The sequence below is a fragment of the Natrix helvetica genome (genome assembly GCF_964273705.1).
Source record: "Natrix helvetica genome assembly, chromosome: 7".
Taxonomy (NCBI): domain Eukaryota; kingdom Metazoa; phylum Chordata; class Lepidosauria; order Squamata; family Natricidae; genus Natrix; species Natrix helvetica.
Window position 1 is genome coordinate 9,125,674 of NC_138558.1, and position 15,198 is coordinate 9,140,871.

General features: G+C 43.6%; 1 protein-coding gene across 1 annotated transcript in view; it reads left to right on the forward strand.

Annotated features, from left to right (window-relative positions):
* The window catches only part of FRAS1 (Fraser extracellular matrix complex subunit 1), a gene marked incomplete at its 5' end in the record, with an annotated part of 344,413 nt that overhangs the window by 110,225 nt on the left and 218,990 nt on the right, over positions 1-15,198 (forward strand). Inside the window, 3 exons of the mRNA XM_081960316.1 lie at positions 12,552-12,635; positions 14,259-14,360; positions 14,834-15,025. Of these exons, the coding sequence (XP_081816442.1) occupies positions 12,552-12,635; positions 14,259-14,360; positions 14,834-15,025 (378 nt within the window). The remainder of the gene's footprint in view (positions 1-12,551; positions 12,636-14,258; positions 14,361-14,833; positions 15,026-15,198) is intronic.

Here is a 15,198-nt window from a genome sequence, read left to right on the forward strand (position 1 = left end):
TAGGAATTGCTCTCCCTCGCTCTGATTTGGCTTGATGATGTCATCAGGAAGCGCATCGGCTCGGTTGCGTTGCCATAGAACATGGTTTCATGGTTTGCAATCCTGGCAATTGACTAATAGCTTTCTTGGTTGCCTGTAATGGTCATACATTCCAGACCTCACTTCCAGCTCCTCCTCCTCCTCCTCTTTCCCCTTCTTCTCCCTCTTTAGTGTCCCTCTTCCCCTTTCCCTCATCCTCTCCCCTTTACCCCTACACTTCCCCTCTCCTTCCCCTTCCCCTCCTCCTCCTTTTCCTTGTTCTGCTTTCTCTCCCCTCCTCCCTCCTCCTTTCCTTCCTCCCTTCTCCCATCTCCCTCCTCCCGTCTCCTTCCCCCTTCCTCTTCCTCCTTCCTCCACCTTCTCCACTCTTCTCCCCCCTTCCACTGCCTTCCCCGTCCCCTCCCTCTCCTCCTTTCCATCTCCTCTTCTTCCTCCTCTTGCTCTTCCTCCTCCTCCTCTCCATCGCCTCCTCCTTTCCATCTCCTTTTCCTCCTCCTTTCCATCTCCTCCTCTTCCTCCTCCTCCTCCTTTCCAACTCCTCTTCTTCCTTCTCCTCTTGCTCCTTTTCCTCCTCCTCTTCCTCCTCCTGCTCTCTGTCACCTCCTACATCTCCTCTCCATCTCCTCCTCCTCTCCATCTCCTCCTACACCTCCTTTCCATCTCTTCCTCCTTCTCCTCTTCCTCTCCATCTCCTCCTACACCTCCTTTCCATCTCTTCCTCCTTTGCATCTCCTTCTCCTTTCCTCCTCCTCCTTTCCTCCTCCTCCTCTTCCTCCTCCTTCTCCTCCTCCTCTCAAGTTTCTGGAGCTGTAAACTTTTATACTTTGAGGGAAAAGTATGAGCTGGGTAGAGTTTTCGAGATGTGGGAGTGCGAAATATTTTGACCTGGCTATCGCTGCTTTTCCCAAACATAGAAAGCAACCTCCTCTTTACTCCCTCAGAGGAGTACCGTCCGCATATACCCATCTTGCATCTTGATTGATTATGTGCCATCAAGTTGTGGTCAGCTCAACTCCCACTTAACTAGATAAATTTATGTAACTAGATAACTAGATAAATGCATGTAACATAGATGTGTGTGTGGGTAAGATTATCACTCCTGCTGTCAAGCAAAACCAAGCATGTAATAGTGATTGTCATACCATGTGCATGAATCACACAAGTGGCAAGAAAATAGGGGCAGTCAGGCATAATACAGGTTATGTAGACAGTAAACACAAGGTCAATCAAAATGGACTCAAATGTCTATATACCAATGCACAGAGCATGAGGAATAAACAGGGAGAATTAGAAATCCAAGTAAAAGAGGGCAGATATGATATTATTGCCATTACAGAAACTTGGTGGGATGAAACTGACAAATGGAACATACAGCTAGAAGGATTTAAATTATTTAAAAGAAATAGACCAAATAAAAGAGGAGGTGGAGTTGCACTATATATAAGAAATAACTATGTCTCTACAGAAATAGAGCACAACAATAATGAGAACTATCTTGAATGCATTTGGGTCAATATTAAAGGTTGTGGGGGAAATGACATTGCCATAGGTCTATACTACAGGCCACCCAACCAAGCAGAGGAAGAAGATGAACTTTTTGCTAGTCAGCTAACTAAGGTATGTAGGAAGCACACCACAATAGTAATGGGAGATTTTAACTACCCTGACATCAACTGGGAAACAAACTCTGCACCAAGTGGAAGATCCAACAGGTTCCTAACAAACCTAGCAGACAACTTTGTTTTCCAAAAAGTAGAGAAGGAAACAAGGGGATCAGCCATACTGGACTTAATTCTCACTAACAGAGAGGAAATGATAGAAGGTGTTGAAGTCATAGGAACCCTGGGGGCAAGTGACCATGCAATATTGGAATTCAACATTATCCAAACACAAGTAGTAGAACAAAGTCAAACTAGAGTCTTGGACTTTAAGAAAGCTAATTTCAATAAACTTAGAGAGAGCTTGGGAAAAATTCCATGGATGAGAATCCTCGAGGGGAAAACAACTCAAGAAGCTTGGGAAATTTTGAAAAATGAGATTAGAAAAGCCCAGTCTAACACAATACCAATGAAGAAGAAAAACAACAGCTCCCAAAAGAAACCAGCATGGCTGCATAAACAACTATCTGACAAACTGAAAGACAAAAAAAGTAAGTATAAAAAGTGGAAGGAGGGGGACATAACTAAGGCAGAATATCAGCAAATAGCCCGAGCCTGTAAAGATGAAGTGAGGAAAGCTAAGGCTCACAATGAAGAAAGGCTTGCCACAAAAGTAAAAATTAACAAAAAAAGCTTCTTCCAACATGTTAAAAACAAGAAAAAAGTTAAGGAAACAATTGGTCCATTGCTAGGAGAAAGTGGCAAGAAGGTGACAAGCAACAGGGAGAAAGCAGAACTATTTAACTCATGTTTTGCATCTGTCTTTACACAAAGGGATAAAACAGTCCAACCTATCAAAAGCAGCACCACAAAATTAGGAACACAAATTGAAATAGGGAAGAAAATGGTAAGTGAGCACCTGTCTACCCTAGATGAGTTCAAATCACCAGGACCGGATGGATTACACCCCAGAGTTCTGAAGGAACTAGCAGACGAGATCTCAGAACCACTGAATTATATCTTTCAGAGATCCTGGAACACCGGGGAACTACCAGAGGACTGGAAAAGAGCTGATGTGGTTCCCATCTTCAAAAAAGGGAAAAAATTAGATCCAGGAAACTACAGACCTATCAGCCTAACCTCAATACCAGGAAAGATTCTGGAAAAAATAATCAAGCAACGAATTTGCGAACACCTAGAAGCAAACAAAGTAATAGCCAAAAGCCAACATGGATTTGTCAAAAACAGATCATGCCAGACTAATCTTATTGCATTCTTTGATAATGTGACAAAATTAGTGGACCAGAGGAATGCCGTTGATATAGTTTACTTGGACTTCAGTAAGGCTTTTGATAAGGTAGACCATAACCTACTACTAGATAAAGTAGAAGAATGTGGGTTAGACAGCATCACCACCAGATGGATTGGTAACTGGCTGACCAACCGCACTCAACGTGTAGTTCTCAATGGAACTGCATCTACATGGAGGGAAGTATGCAGTGGAGTACCCCAAGGCTCTGTTTTAGGCCCAGTACTCTTCAACATCTTCATCAATGATTTGGATGAGGGAATAAATGGGGAACTCATCAAATTTGCAGATGATACCAAGCTGGCAGGAATAGCCAACACTCCAGAAGATAGGCTTAAGATACAGAAGGATCTTGACAAACTTGAACATTGGGCACTATCTAATAAAATGAAATTCAATGGTGAAAAGAGTAAGGTTCTACATTTAGGCAACAAAAACGGAATGCACAGGTACAGTATAGGTGATACCTTACTCAGTAGTAGTAACTGTGAAAGGGATCTTGGAGTCCTAGTGGACAACCATTTAAATATGAGCCAGCAGTGTGCAGCAGCTGCCAAAAAAGCCAACACAGTTCTAGGCTGCATCAACAGAGGGATAGAATCAAGATCACGTGAAGTGTTAATACCACTTTATAATGCCTTGGTAAGGCCACACTTGGAATACTGCATTCAGTTCTGGTCGCCACGATGTAAAAAAGATATGGAGACTCTAGAAAGAGTGCAGAGAAGAGCAACAAAGATGATTAGGGGACTGGAGACTAAAACATATGAAGAACGGTTGCAGGAACTGGGTATGTTTAGCTTAAGAGAAAGAAGGACTAGGGGAGACATGATAGCATTATTCCAATATCTCAGAGGTTGCCACAAAGAAGAGGGAGTCAAACTATTCTCCAAAGCACCTGAGGGTAGAACAAGAAGCAATGGGTGGAAACTAATCAAGGAGAGAAGCAACTTAGAACTGAGGAGAAATTTCCTGACAGTGAGAACAATTAATCAGTGGAACAGCTTGCCTCCAGAAGTTGTGAATGCCCCAACACTGGAAGTCTTTAAGAAGATGTTGGATAGCTATTTGTCTGAAACGGTATAGGGTTTCCTGCCTAGGCAGGGGGTTGGACTAGAAGACCTCCAAGGTCCCTTCCAACTCTACTATTGTATTGTATTGTATTGTATTGTAATTTCTCTGTGACAATTTGTCCCTAAGCGGGTTTTTCCATTTCATTTTCATTCCTTCCAAGCGGGCGTGCATTGTCACCATACCTGAGCCCAAGTTCCTAGATATTGGTTTTCTTCTTCTTGCCTTTCCTACCGTTGTTTCAGCATTAGAGCCTCCTCCAGAAAATCTTGCAAATACCAATCATCTAAAAATACAGGTAGTCCTCAACTTACGACGGTAATCGAGCCCAACATTTCTGTTGCGAAGTGAAACATTTGTTAAGCGAATTTTGCCCCATTTTACGACCTTTCTTGCCTAGTTGTGAAGTTACTCACTGCAGTTGTTAAGTAACAGGTTTGAAGTGCATCCAGCTTCCCAATTGACTTTGCTTGCCAGCAAGTCGGAAAAGGGGATCTCATGATCCCAGATCCTCATAAATGTGATCAGTTGCCAAGTGTCTAAAATTTTGATCAGGTGTCCAGGAGGATGCTACAATGGCTGAAAGTGTGAAAAATGGTCATAAGGCACTCTTTAGTGCCATTGTAATTTTGAACCGTCACTAAATGAACTGTTTGTAAGTCTAGGGTGTATAATCACCCTAGAACCTTTGATTGTAAAGGTTCCCCTCGCACATATGTGCTAGTCGTTCCCGACTCTAGGGGATGGTGCTCATCTCTGTTTCAAAGCCAAAGGGCCAGCGCTGTCCAAAGATTTCTCCGTGGTCATGTGGCTGGCATGACTAAATGCCAAAGGCGCACGGAACGCTGTTACCTTCCCACCAAAGATGGTTCCTATTTTTCTACTTGCATTTTTCTGTGCTTTCGAAATGCTTGGTTGGCAGAAGCTGGGAAAAGTAACAGGAGCTCACTCTGTTATGCGGCGCTAGGGATTCGAACCGCTAAAGTGCTGACTTTTCTGATCAACAAGCTCAGTGTCTTAGCCACTGAGCCACCGCTCAGTTTTGACTGTGACACCGCCCACTTTTGACTGTAAGAGCCCTCAATTAACGGACCCGGGATGGAACTGATTATCATGTCCCCAAATGAATTGTTTCAGTCTGTTATATCCAAAGTCGTCCAGACAATTTTCTTAATGTACCTTATTTCCTTTTGCATATTCATGTTGCACACATTTTATCTCATGTAAAGGACATGGCGCTGCTTATGCCACTTGTAGCAACTGTGTCATGATATCATGATGCAAGGAGGTGAAATAAGGTAAATTAACCCAAATGAATAAATTTGGATTTAACGGACCTTTGGGAAAACAGGACATCCTCCCGCTAATGGTCCATTAAATCAGGGCTTTACTGCAGCCTTAATTTGCTCTTAGTGCATAATTGCATTTTAATGAATTTCTGAGTGTTTATAAGTCACTCTGCTTGTAATCAGTGACCAAATTGCGAGATTCTGTTATTTCAATAAAATATTGATGCCGTGTTTCCCTTTACTCCCTTCCCAGTTAAGTTAAATATTGATGTCTTTTTTTGCTTTACCTCTTAATTAAGTAAGAGAGCTAACGCTTTAGTGTGTGTGTGCTTAGTAGGCTTTAAATATTTAGGACAAGGAGCTATGAACCAGAGAATGGAATATACTTCTTATTTGACATTACGGCGTATTTAGGAATACCATGTCCTCGCAAAGGAAGGGAGTGGGCCTCTTTTGTTCTAATTCTATCATGGACAGGAGTTGTTCCATCATTCGTTGTGGAGTAGAGCTGGGAAATCACTAGACAAATCTACCTCTGCAGCAGAAAGACAGACAGAGCCTGGAGGGGTGGAGTCAAGGGAGGAATCGGCCCAGAATCACTAACGTACTCACAAGCTCTCTTAAATTTCATTAGCTTTTATCTAGTGCTCCCTGTTCTGACCTAGGCTTCCCAAAAGCACGAAGCCGACTCCTCGTCCCAATAAAGCCCCTTCTATTTAGTTTAAAGTGAATTCCTCTCCAGCAAAGTCCCGGCCAACAGTCTTTCAAGAGATTTCACCACTACAGACTTTTATCAGGCTTGGAGAGCTGCCAGGCCGATATCTTCCAAACGCCACGCTGTAGCAGGCAATACTTGGCAAGAAGTCAGGAACAGAAGTCTTCAGTCTAATGAATGGAACTAATTGTCTCCTGCAAACTCTACTCCCCTTTTTTCTCCTTTTTATTCCTTATTGGAGGGGGCATTTACCCTCCACCTGAGCCTTTATTCCTGAGCCAACCCTTGTTCCTTAGCTGTTCCTTTCTCCTGGCAGCTCTGCGCATGCGCACACTGGGAACAGGCTCCCGCTGTTCTTCTGCCCCACTGATCTCCGACTCTGAAGGCAGCTGATAACTGTCAGACGGTCTTGGCCCCAGAGATGGCATTCTGCTGGCAAACCAGTAGTGGAGGTGGCACGAGGCTCTGCCCGCTCACCCAGACATCATCACGGACCTTCTGTGCATGCCCAGACATGCCATGCTCGAGCGCAGTGAGCGTGCAGGCGTACATGCTCCAGCTACTGAACCAGTAGTAAAGATAATAGGATACCATTACTGCCTAGCCCCACCTCTGCCTCCGACGCAGAGCCCTCATCAGAGCCCTCATCAGAGCCTTCCCCAGACTCCAGGACTGGCCCATGTTCATCCCCAGACTCCTCACCGTCCGAATCTGCCACTAGCTCTGCTGGCGGGCCACAACTGCCACTCCCTCTCCTACAGCCACCCATCTCATTGACTATGAAATGAGTGTCTTGTCTTCTGGGCTTTCCTTTTATTCCCCATTTAAGAAGAATGGCTCTCCCTAAATAGGTGACTAGTCATTTGGGTTACTAGGAGGAACATGGCGCAAAGCAGCAGGAGGCCAAACAACACGGATCATCAACTTCAGGCAGTAAACAATTTCTCCTTCCCAATGGCCTCTCTTCTCTCTTCCAACCTGAATTTAAAGAGCCAGCAGGAGTCACATTACAAATACGAAGGCCCTCTTGATGAGGATCTATCTATCTATCTATCTATCTATCTATCTATCTATCTATCTATCTATCTATCTATCATCTATCTATCTATCTATCTATCTATCTATCTATCTATCTATCTATCTTCCTTCCTTCCGACGTGCCCTAAAAAGTTGGCTTTTCCAGCAAGCCGGCCTGGCCTGTTAATTTTTAACTCATTTTTAAATGTATTGTCCTATACATTTGGTTTTTTTGGGGCGGATATGTATTTAATTTCTTTTTAACTTTTGGGATGTGTGTTTTTTAATGTTGTACACCGCCCTGAGTTCTTTGGGAGAAGGGCGGCATATAAATCCAATAAAAAACAAAACAAATCTATCTATCTATCTGTCTGTCTATCTATCTATCTATCTATCTATCTATCTATCTATCTATCTATCTATCTATCTATCTATCTATCTATCTATCTATCTGAAGGAGGGAGCATGAGCATGTTCAGCTGTTTCTTCACTTTTGCTCAGTTTTGTAATGAACTTGAAGAGCAAAGAGAAAGAGGAAGAGCAAGTTGGGGAAGAATTTAAGCAAACTCATTTTTTTTCCTGTTCTTCAACACGGATGTTGATATTTTAATTTTTCTCCCCCTTTATTGACTTAATGAAGCGGAACAAAGGAAAAGCGACAGCGAAAGAAAAAAAGAAGGAAAAGGGACATGCCCACCCACACATGCAGAGTTTGAATAAAGAATGAATCTTTTTCCTTGTAATTGTCCACACCTAATCTTTGCAAACAAAGAGGCCAGCCAGAGGTGGTATTTGCCAGTTTTCCGAACTACTCAAAATTTCCACTACCAGTTTGCCAGAACCCGTCCAAACCGGCTGAATACCACTTCTGACTGTAGGACTTCAATCCACCGAGGAATTGAAGCCGTACATTTTTCTTTTCCCAATGTTGAATGAATAGGTTTTTTTTAAATCAGTAAGTAGGACACTGAGGTTCCATTTCTGCTTATGCAACCATCCGTTCTCATGTATTAGGCATGTTATTAAAAAAAATACGGATGCCTGAAAAGAAGGCGTATTCTTTTATATATTTATTTCTGAAAGACGTAAATCGTTTTCAAGATTGATGGATATCTAAAATCTCCAAAAAAATAATAATAATAATGGATGTGTGAAAATATTAAACCTTGTTGCAAAATTAAATTAATGCATGCAGTTATTTCTTCCCAGAATATAATACCTCCAGGATATTAACAAAAAAATAGCAATTTAATGAAGCATTACTCGCTTTGTAATTCCAGCCACACAAAGATTGCTTTTCTCACGAATGAAGGCAAATATACTTGTCCCAGGATAATGTTGCAAGATCCAATCTGGATTGGTCAACGGGGACCAGAGGTTTTGTCCTGCAAGCTTCTGGATTCATGCTGGAGCCCATCCACAGGGAAGTTCTTTCTAGCAGAGCGAACGCACTCTGTCCCAGTGACTGACCTAGATTGGATTCTCTCGTCCCAGTGACTGACCTAGATTGGATTCCTTTTCTATTCAAGTGCAAAGGGATCCAATGTCCAAAATTCAAATTGCCATATTTTTCGGTGTATACGACGCACTCCTCCCACCCACCCCAAAATGGGTGGAAATGTCTGTGCATCATATAGAGTGAATGTTGCCAAAACCCCGCTCACCCACTGGCACCAACCCGTCGGCCTCCCAGCAATTTGCCTCCTTGCAGCAAACAGCCTGGTCAGCTTCAGCAGTCTGATTTAGCATGAGCAGCTGATTGGCGGTTGGACCTGCCTCCTGGAATACCGCCTATCAGCTGTTCCAGCCAAGGCAGACATGTAGAGTTACTTCTAAGTAGTTTATTGTTCCTCACCTATAGGCAGAACTTCTAGGAAAGAACCGTTTTGATTCTCTTCCTCTCAACCAAACTATCTAAACCAGGGGTGTCCAAACTTGGGAACTTTAAGACTTGTGGACTTCAACTCCCAGCTGGCTGGGGAATTCTGGGAGTTGAAGTACACAAGTCTTAAAGTTCCCAAGTTTGGACACCCCTGATCTAAACAGACTACATTCCACCACAGCCATAAACTAGGTCAGTCTAGCCATACGTTTAGATCTAGCATCAGTCTGCGCCTCTGTGCATGCTGCAGCTCCTAAAAGATTATGTGTCAACCCTGAAGGTGGCCTGACTGAGGCCATTTTGAGACTTCAGCGCTGACACGCTGGAGAAGAATGACAGGGAGGGGGGCATAGAGATAGTTGGGGTGTTGTAGTCAAAACAAAATACTTTCTCTTGGGAACCAAGGACATTCCTGCAAATGCTCGGAAGGAGAGGACTAGGATCACCTAGCAACTGGATTGTATCCTGAGTGGGCCATGTGACTGATTCTTTTGTGAAAGTGGAAGACTTTTACTTTTAATTAGGTGAAAACCACGGGAATAATCAGAGTCGGTTTTCACCAGCCTGTGCCAATATGACATATCCCATAAAATCAGTGACGTGCGGTGAGGTTTATGGCTGGTGAGGCACTGACACAGTGGTGGGTTTCAAATATTTTTAGGCTTGTGGACTTCAACTCCCAGAATTCCACAGCCAGGCATGCTCAGTTCCAATTTAAAACAGCAGCATTTGTTTCTCTCTCCCTTCCTCCCCCTCTCTCAAACACACACACAGATGTTGGATTGGACTATCTCTCCTACCCCCTTCCCTCTCTCACTCACTCTCAAACAAACACACAAAAACACAAAAGTTGGATTGGATATCTTTTCCAGTGGCTTGAAAGCAGCTCCTCTGCCATCCTCCCCATTCCCCTGCTGCCTTCCCCAAACACCTCCACCATTGCAAATGCAGCCTGCTGTCTGGATGGGAAATGCCTGGAACGCAATAAAGCCCACCTACTCACCTCCTGCTGGTAGGCTGGGGTGAGAGGAGAGGCATAGAAGCTGGAGGGGAGCCAATCTGAGCCTTTCAAAAGAAAGAGGCTGGGGGAAAGTGTGTGTGCTACAGCATGGCTCTTTGCCTGGCTTCCGTGGATGACTCTGCTTAACTGATCATAAAATGCCTAAAGTCAGACTAGATGAGGCATGCAGTTCTCTTGCCTCATAGTAGAGGGTACTTTTTTAGAGACTTTTTTTAACAGTTAAGCAGAGTCATCCACGGTGAGGCAGCAACTAGCTCAGCTTTTTCCTTTTACATCTTTTTTTCTTTTCATGATGAGAGCGGTGAGGCTGTGCCTCACTTGCCTCACCTGACTGCACATCACTGCATAAAATTATCCTTTGAGGAATCTACCTGCCTCAGAGTTTTGTTTGCTATGGGTATATTACTTGGAACCCTGACATTGTGCCTTTCAGTACAATTTGTTAGTGAGAAAAGGGGCTTCCGGAATCTTTTTGATTTGAGGCCATCATGGACTAAGTATTATGTCAAACAAATGTCCTCCTACTCTGTTAAAAAAAAGACAGGGTAATCATTAGGTTTTGGCAAATATGACATCCCTCTTCGTTTCTTATTTGCTGTCTCAGCCCTAAGATGAGTCTTTGGGGAGAGGACAAAGCCTTCCTAGCAATCTTGGAGCAATTTCTCTTTCTGTGTTCTTTGATAGAATCTCCAGCTGGGTTTAATCTTAAGGTGTGAAGGACATCAAATAAGCGGATTGCTTCGTTTGAATTTTTCTCTTTTTAAGTATAAAAAGCCTGTCCATCATGCTTCCCGGCCTCCTTTTGGGCAGCCACAGATTATCTGCAAAGGCTGGAAGTTGCAGAAGATGAAATTTTGCAATTTTAGAATAGAATAACAGAGTCGGAAGGGATCCTGGAGGTCTTCTAATCCAACCCCCTGCTGAGGCAGGAAACCCTATCCCGTTTCAGACAAATGGTTATCCAACATCTTCTTAAAAACTTCCAGCGTTGGAGCATTTACAACTTCTGGAAGCAGGTTGTTCCATTGATTAATTGTTCTCACTGTCAAGGAAATTTCTCCTAGGTTGCTTTTCTCCTTGATTAGTTTCCACCCATTGCTTCTTGTTCTACCCTCAGGTGCTTTGGAGAATAGCTTGACTCCCTCTTCTTTGGGGCAGCCCCTGTGGCAGTTTCTCTGAATACGTTTCTATTCTTTCTCTGCACTGAGAAGGCATTCAGGTAGTCCTCACCTTACGACCATAATTGAGCCTCAGATTTCTGCTCCAAAGTGAGACAGTTGTTAAGTTAGTTTTGCCCCGTTTTACAACCCCCTCTTGTCACAGTTGTTCAGGGCATCAGTAATATGTTAAGTTAGTTACAAGGTTGTTAAGTCAATCTGTCTTCCCCATCGACTTTGTTTGTCAGAAGGTCACAAAACGGGATAGCATGACCCCAGGACGCTACAACCGTCATAAATATGAGTCAGTTGCCAAGCCTCTGAATTTTAATCATGTGACCATGGGGAATGCTGCCATGGTTTTAAGTGTGAAAAATGGTCGTAAGTCACTTTTTTTAGTGCCAATGTAACTTTGAACCGTCACGAAATGAACGGTTGTAAGTCGAGGGCAATCCGTCATCCATAGAATATTGAACTGGTTGAAGGATTCTAAAGATCTGTTTTTACTTTGTATTGTTATGTTATAAGTAGTCGTTAATTTTAACGATTTAGTGATTTTTTTGTTTCAATCATACCATGGAAGTTTCAATTAATTGTTCTTTTTTTGCCTAACCTTTGCAGTTTTAAGACTCATTCAGAGAGTGGTGGGATATTATCTATCTATCTATCTATCTATCTATCTATCTATCTATCTATCTATCTATCTATCTATTTATTTATCTATCAGTGGTGGGTTGCAGGTGGTATATCCCGGTACGGGCATACCAGAGCCAGCCTGGAGCACCAGATACCATTCCGGTATGGTGCTCCGGAGGGCCCACCCGCCCGCCCGACCGGGCTCCTTACCGGTCTTTTAAGTCTTCTCCGCATGCACATGGCGCATACAGCACCTGCACGATGCTCTGCTGAGCAGCTGGAGCATCGCGGAAGTGCTAAGTCGTGAGCGTCTGTACTGGTTGCAGCGGGATCTGGAACCCACCACTGATATATATGAGCAATTTCAACCAATCACAGATGACTTACTCTCTGGAAACAAATACTGTGGGGGTAAGACACCCCTAACAACCCTTGGGGTGTGTGGTCTGCTAAGATACAGCCTGTTGTGCCTTAAAATGGCTTCTACCGTACTTCCTTAAAATGACTTCTACTGCACAGCACAGTGGAGTTGCCATGGTAACAGCTTCACAGTACTCCACAAGGGGGCTCCCTCTGATAAGGGGGAAAATCCAACATTACAAATTACGTTTGGTCCGGACATTTTATAAATAAATACCCGGGAAACACCGGCTATTATCAGCTAGTTTTTAAATAAAAACAGAACTTTTTCTTCAGTGGGAAAAAGACATAAGATGATCTTGAATCTCCATTCAAGCCTTTGGCCTTTTGCCGTCTTACCTTTCTTTTATTTGCTCCCCCCCCCCCCCCCCCCGGTCTTCCTTCTGCCAATGATTAGGATGAAAGTCTCGTCGTACCAGCTGGAAAATGTTGTCCAGAATGTGCTCGAAAACCCTGCTTTGCATCTGGGACATTATACCAGGTAAAAATTCAGATAAATTGCCACAAGGACGAGCTTGAGGTGCGTTTTTCTTTCTCCCTCACCCTCTGCTTGAAGTGTTAACTTCCAAAAACAAACAATTGACTGCACTTTCTTCTTGGAAAGCCCAATGAGTTGAAAGGGATCAGAAGGAGAAAGGAATGCTCTGGCATCTCCTAATGCAGATAAGACGGTTCTTTAATGAAGTGGAGAAAAGGGCCTCAGATTTGCTTCCTGGCTGAGAGTCTGCATTTGACTGGCACTCTAACCGTGACCTCTGGTGGGCATAAGCAGTCAAAACGAACAGAAGACAAGCAGTCCTCGACTTACAGCCACAGTTGGGGGCCAGATATCCATTTTCTAAGCAAAGACAGCTATTAAGTGAGTTTTGCCCCATTTGACGAGCTTTCTTGCCACAATTGTTGAGTGAATCACTGCAGTTGTTAAGTTAGTAACAGCCGTTGGATATGGAATGGGGGCAAATAAATTTCATAATATATATAGCTAGCTAGCTAGCTAGCTAGATAGGTAGATAGATAGATAGATAGATATAGATATAGACATAGACATAGACATAGATATAGACAGACAGGCATAGACAGAGGGACAGACAGGTAGATAGAATAGATGGATGGATGGATAGACAGACATGGTGACAGACAGACAGACAGACATAGAGGTGAGTAAGTAGGTAGGTAGGTAGAGATAAAGAGACAAACAGACATAGATACAGACAGGCAAACAGATAGATAGATCGATCGATATAGATAGATAGACAAACAGACATAGAGGTAGGTAGGTGGGTAGAGATAGAGAGACAGACATAGATGCAGACAGACAGACAGACAAACAAACAGATAGATCGATAGACAGATAGACAGTCATAGAGGTGGGTGGGTGGATGGATGGACGGACGGACGGACAGACAGACAAACAGACATAGAGGTAGGTAGGTAGGTAGAGATAGAGACAGAGAGACAGATACAAACAAACAGATAGATTGATATACATATACAGATAGACAGAGAGCCATAGAGTTAGGTAGGTAGGTGAATGGATGGATGGGTGGGTGGATGGATAGATAGATAGATAATAGATAGATAGATGATAGATAGATAGATAGATAGATAGATAGATAGATAGATAGATAGATAGATGGATGCATACATTCATACATACATACATACATACACATATACATACATGATTTTTAAGTGAATCTGTCTTCCCCGTTGACTTTGCTGATTAGAAAGTCGCAGAAGGGGAATCACATGACCTCAGGACACTGCAACTGTCATAAATATGAGACGGTGGCCAAGCCCGCAAATTTTGATCAAGTAACTGTGGGGCTGCAACAGTCTTACAGTCTGAAAAACAAAAGCCACTCCCTTCAGTGCCATTGCAACTCCAAACGAACAGTTGTAACTCAAGGATTACCTGTAGGTGCAGTTGCCAAGTGTCCAAACTTTGACACGCTGGCCCGTGGGGATGCTGCCACAGTTGTAAGTCTGAAAACCGGTCACGAGTCACTTCCTCCAGAGCTGTAGCTAACTTTGAACGGTCACTAAACAAATGGCTGTAAGTCGAGGACTAGCCATCGTTCCAATAATTTTCTTTCTTATGCAGCACGGCGAAGAGTGGAAGAAGGATCCTTGCACCACCTGCGTATGTGATACAGGAGAATCCAGGTGCATTACAAAGAGCTGCCTCCCACTGAATTGTCGGCAGGTAATTCTTAAGCTTAAAACTTGGAGATTTTCTAGGGGAATTTAGCAGTGGCTCAATGGCTAAGATGCTGAGCTTGTCGATCAGAAAGGTTGGCAGTTCGGCGGTTCGAATCCCTAGCGCCACATAACGGAGTGAGCTCCTGTTACTTGCCCCAGCTTCTGCCAACCTAGCAGAGTGAAAGCACGTAAAAAATGCAAGTAGAAAAACAGGAACCACCTTTGGTGGGAAGGTAACAGCGTTCCGTGTGCCTTCGACTTTTAGTCATGCTGGCCCCATGACCACGGAGACGTCTTTGGACAGCGCTGGCTCTTCAGCTTTGAAACTGATGAGCACCGCCCCCTAGAGTCGGGAACGACTAGCACATATGTGCGAGGGATACCTTTACCTTTACCTTTTATTTCGATTTTTATACCGCCCCCTCTCCCCAAAAGGACCTTTACCATGACCTCAATTTTCCACTTGCATCTTCTCAGGGGGAGAACAAAGTGCGTCGCCCTGGCAGATGTTGTGAAGAGTGTGTCCTTTCCAAGGGCACCTGTGTGCACAACGGCACCCTCAAATACCACAGTGACATGTGGCACGATACGGACTGTAACTTCTGTAGCTGCGACGGAGGACGGGTGGCTTGTCGGAAAGCAAAGTGTGCCAAAGTGGACTGCAAGCAGGTAAAGAATTTCCCCGTTATCTCTCTCTTTCCCTGACTCAGAAGAATTTTTTTTTTACAAGCTCCTGGAAACATCAGATACTGAAACAGTTGCTTTTCAGGCTGAATAACAGATTAACAGAGTTGGAAGGGACCTTGGAGGTCTTCTAGTCCAACCCCCTGCTCAAGCAGGAG